Consider the following 5,063-nt stretch of genomic DNA (forward strand, 5'->3'; position numbering starts at 1 on the left):
CCATGTATGCATTACATTGTTATTGAGTGACTTGTTTCATTTGTTGATGATGCCAAGTATGCATTACATTGTTATTGAGTGACTTGTTTCATTTGTTGATGATGCCAAGTATGCATTACATTGTTATTGAGGGATTTTGTTACATAGTGTTGATGATGTCATGTACACATTACATTGTTATTGAGGGATTTTGTTCCACTGTGTTGATGATGCCGTGTACACATTACATTGTTATTGAGGGATTTGTTCCATTGTGTTGATGATGCTGTGTGCACAACACATTGTTATTGAGGGATTTGTTCCATTGTGTTGATGATGTCATGTACACATTACATTGTTATTGAGGGATTTGTTCCATTGTGTTGATGATGCTATGTACACATTACATTGTTATTGAGGGACTTGTTTCATTGTGTTGTTGATGTAATATGCACAATATGCTGTTACTGGGGGCTTGTTTTATGTGTTGATGATGCCACACACAAACATTACACAGTTATTGAGGGATTTATTCTGTTGTGTTAACAATGCACATGCACATTATGCTGTTACTAAGGGGCTTGTTTTATTGTGTTGATGATGATGCTACACAACACATTACACTGTTATTGAAGGATGAAGGACTTGTTTCACTGTGTGTTGATTGTACCAAGCATCACATTGATATTAACTGGCTTGTCACTGTGGTTTAATGATACCACATATTGTTATTGATGGACTTGATTTTGTGGTGCTACACATGTTGAACTTTATCTCTATGCCATCACACATCATACTTGGATTTGTCTATGTGTGTTAGTGATATTATACTTTATACTGAGATTTGTCTCTATGTCTTTGTTACTTCACACATTGTATTGATATAAAATAAAGTATCTCTTAGCTTATGTGATACATCATCCTGATGCAGTAATGTAATGACCTTACAACATGTTTTATCAACCAAATTGATTTATTCAAAACACAAGGTGATAAAGTGAACGAGTTGTGCTGTGATGACAAAAAATCAACTGTTAGGAAGTTGTCAATGAACCACTGCCAGCAAATAATCATAGAAAAAGCGTATTACGGACGTAAACTTTACTATCCCCCCCCCCTGAAAAAGGAGAATCCACTTTCTTGAAATTCTCAGGCTGTTGTGTATCTTGTTTTATAACTTATTCTTGATGATTACATCATAACTGCTATGTCAAGTCTGACTATTATATCAGTGGTAGTTAATATTTTGTACAGAAAAGAATGTTTAAGATTAATCATTATTCAATATAATCTTAACTTCATTCTATTACTTTTACCAAACAGTAGGTTCCAATTTGGCCAGTATTATTCGACCTTTCTGGTGCTGTTACAGCAATGTCAGAATAACTTCTTTTTGGTTGATTAACATAACTGTTTGATTGTATAACTGTTAAAAAACATGAGTGAGAAACAGAATTCACATGTAATTAGGTACAACAAAATATAAAGGAAACATTCAGTAATTAAGAATATCATTTGAGGTATTGCAATTAGCAAGTAGTGAATAACCATTAGAAAATCATATTCTGAGCTTGCCTTTTGTGCTTGTTACAACTGGTTATTTTTTGAATTAAAAAAAGAAGATAGATGAAAGTTTAATTAATATTACATTGTGTTTTTTTTTATTATTTGTTTAATAGGAACTATTCAAATAAAAAATTCAACATTAGAATTGTGAGAGAAAATATAATCAATTTAAATTAGCATCTACGTGGTGAAAGTTGACAGATAAATATAACTAAGACTTGGCCAAGGAATTCTGATTTATTTACAGTCTGACAAATGAGTGAAGCTTACTGTGTGTCAATTTATCTGCATATCCTGAGTTGATCATTCAATTTTTTTTTAATATTGTTGAAAAGGGGTATTCTTTGTTTTTTTTATTTAAGTTCCAAACATTTTATTGGATAAATATTTTCCTGTTGGACTAGTATCTTATTAGAAGTTCAATTTTCTCAACACAAAATCACTTAATCAAACAAATATATTTTGAAATAGATAAATACATTTCCAAAAATAAACAACAATGCCTTGAGTATTGGTCTTAAATGTTTTTTTTATTATTGTTTTTTTTTGTTTTGTTTTTTACAGAGCCACCTACCAGACTTAAAAGTTCATGCTTATTTTGCCCCAGTGACCCCTCCTCCTTCTGTAGGTGGAGGACGACCAGGATACTGTCGGTGCTGTGTACTATTATGAAGGTGACAATAAGTATTCTGTAAACAGGTAGCTGACCAGGACCTAATAACACAAAAATAGGTCAGATGCAAGAAGGCAAGTAAACCACACTTAATTCTAACTGTCATAGCCTGACTAGGAGGCTGTATTATCTGTGGTTTTGGTTGTTTTCTTCACCATTGATATATATATTCCACATGCCTCAACTACTCTTTGTGATTGACGTGTTTTTGTATAGTTTCTACCGTCTGGTGGTCAAACACTGTTCTCAAGCTAATGGTGTGCAGCTGTAGGTTACATAGAGATAGCTCAGGTTGTGGTAGAGCTAAAAATGACACACACACATATATACACAAAATCAGTGAAATAGGAATTCTTTGTCTGCATTCCTGTGATGAAGCTTTCTGCTCTGTAGCTGTTTACAGCTTTTGAATCAGAATAATCACTTCCTGTAAATATATAACTAATTGTATCAACTGGCCAGGCCAACCCTAATACCTTCCAACAATAACTCTGGTATGATATGTCAACTCAAATGTTTTTTGTTTTTGCTTAACCATAGAAAAGAATATTGTTAAGACACAAATGTATAGATATTCTGTGGTTATAAGCAGTTAGGATTACTAATGTAAATGTTTAACTTTTGTATTTATAGATCTGTGTGTCTTTTGTTAAAGTATTCAATGCAATTGAAGGTAATTAAGAGGATGAAAAAGCTTCTTTTATAAATGAATAAATATATATATATATATATAATCTGGGTTGCAAGAAAAACTTGGATATTAAATTTGCTAATCTTCACATTAAAGGCTCATTCAAATAAATACTTTTTTATGGATAGTTCCTAGTTTCAGAAGGGGAAAAATACTGTTTAGAATATAAAGAAAAACGTACGAGTTTTTTTATAATTCCAGTCATCCTTTAATCTAGCATTATCTACTTTGTTATAACTGTAACTCTGTAGTTAAGCCAATATTTATATATGGTAATATTTTGCTGCATATATTCCTGAAAGTTTTCTGTATTTTCAACATTTCAGTTTAATTGCCAATAATTGTGCTTTCTCCTATAAGATCTTGTGATTCCAGACCACATTAAAAACTGATGCCATATTTTGTTTAAAAATTTGACAGTGTAAGACGTGGCTACCTTGCCATATTTGTAAAGAATGGTTAAAAGTTCTATTAAATTCTTCCCTGTTTTAAGTTTTTTCTCTTCAAAAACAAAAATACTAAAATTGTTTAGGAAAAAATTAAATATGAAAAGGTAAAAATATTCAATAGTTATACCTTTTTTTATATGATTTTCTGCTTTTCTTAATTTGATTAAAGACTAATCAAAAATTGATAATTAGCATGTAAATTGTATTTTTTAAAGATATCATGAACATTGTGTACAGTGTATCACTTAAGACCATTCTAATGTATGTACATTTTTAATACACTTTGAACACATAGATTTAACGCTGTATTCTGTAAGTTTAGTATCATTGCTATATGCATTTGTTACCCCAGTAAAATGTCCCCCCCCCCAAAAAAAGATTGTTGTGAAATATATGAATACTACATTGACTAAAATGTTGAAACTTATAATTCTCTGCCAGTATGGATTTTCAAAACTAAGTAGATAATGTACATAACACTGTAGTTCATTGTTGTAGTTCTATTTCTCTGTGATTATAGTACAATGACAAAGCTTCATTTAAACAGTTTTTAGAATTACCAAAAGTTATGTGGAAAAATAAAGAAACTGTGAAAACCATATTTGTAGTACTTCCTCACATTTAAGATTCTTTTATGCTAATATTTATTCAGAAGTGAAATTATAACAGCAGTGTGGATAGCAAATAGTTGGTTGTTATAAAGATTTTAATGCTTCTAACTGACTAAGTTCTTGTATGAAAAATTTTCATAATCCAAGAACTAACAAAGCAAACAAAAATTTTTATTATTTTTGTTACTGTCCTAAGTTACCCCAGACAACTGAAAACATACTGTTTTGTAGATGTGAAAAAGTTAAATTTAAAAACAAATAATCTTCATGTAACTAGCAGTCGTATTGTTTCTTTGAACTAGGAATAATAACAATAGTATAGAGTCTACATTGAAAAAATGGAAGATAAGTGAAAATATTTTAGAGTACAATCAAGGTACTGGAGCTAAAAAACATATTTTTGATAAAATTATTTGTTAAAACGGAAAGAAAAAAGAAAGTGAACTACTGTGAAAACAGTTCATTTATAAAGTGTAGTCTTGAATTTCTCGTACTCTTGACTTATCAAGTTCTTGTACATTACACATCAGGTGCATTAAACTAGAAGTTGTCAGTGTTTGCTTAATTTCCAAATTATTTAACAAGCACTTTTATATCTTTCTGAAGTTTCTGCATAAAATGTATCTATGATCTAAGGAGAAAAGTTTGATACATATTTAATCTTGCATTTTTTTTATAATCTGATGATTACAAATGTTTTGTTTATATTATGACTAAAAACTAATCAAGCATTTTTCATAATAAAACCTAAATTAACATGTTAGTATAATTGAAGACACAAATCCTAAGTCTTTATTATCTGTTTCTTTGTATCATTGTAGTTGAAAAATTTTATTTCTAGTCTTATTTAGGGTTTTAGGATGAAACATAACCCCTAAGATGATCACACTATTCATACGTTTTTAGAATTACCTCTATACCCAGCAAACAGTATTATCGGGCAAGAGAACTCACTGTTAAATGAACAGGATTAAGTACTATAAACTGTGATTGCATGATCCTTAATAAAGTTTTCACAAAATACAAATCATATTTGCATATTGTCAGTTACAAAGAACAGTCATATTTTGACATAAAGCCACAGTATTATAAAG

General features: G+C 30.1%; 1 protein-coding gene across 1 annotated transcript in view; it reads left to right on the forward strand.

Moving 5' to 3' along the window:
• The window catches only part of LOC106468155 (F-box/LRR-repeat protein 20-like), a gene marked incomplete at its 5' end in the record, with an annotated part of 17,697 nt that extends 13,947 nt beyond the window's left edge, over positions 1-3,750 (forward strand). The window contains one exon of the mRNA XM_013928566.2: positions 2,110-3,750. Within this exon, the coding sequence (XP_013784020.2) occupies positions 2,110-2,217 (108 nt within the window). The remainder of the gene's footprint in view (positions 1-2,109) is intronic.
• Between the last annotated feature and the right edge of the window lie 1,313 nt (positions 3,751-5,063).

This window comes from Limulus polyphemus, unplaced genomic scaffold (assembly GCF_000517525.1).
Source record: "Limulus polyphemus unplaced genomic scaffold, Limulus_polyphemus-2.1.2 Scaffold2895, whole genome shotgun sequence".
NCBI lineage: Eukaryota > Metazoa > Arthropoda > Merostomata > Xiphosura > Limulidae > Limulus > Limulus polyphemus.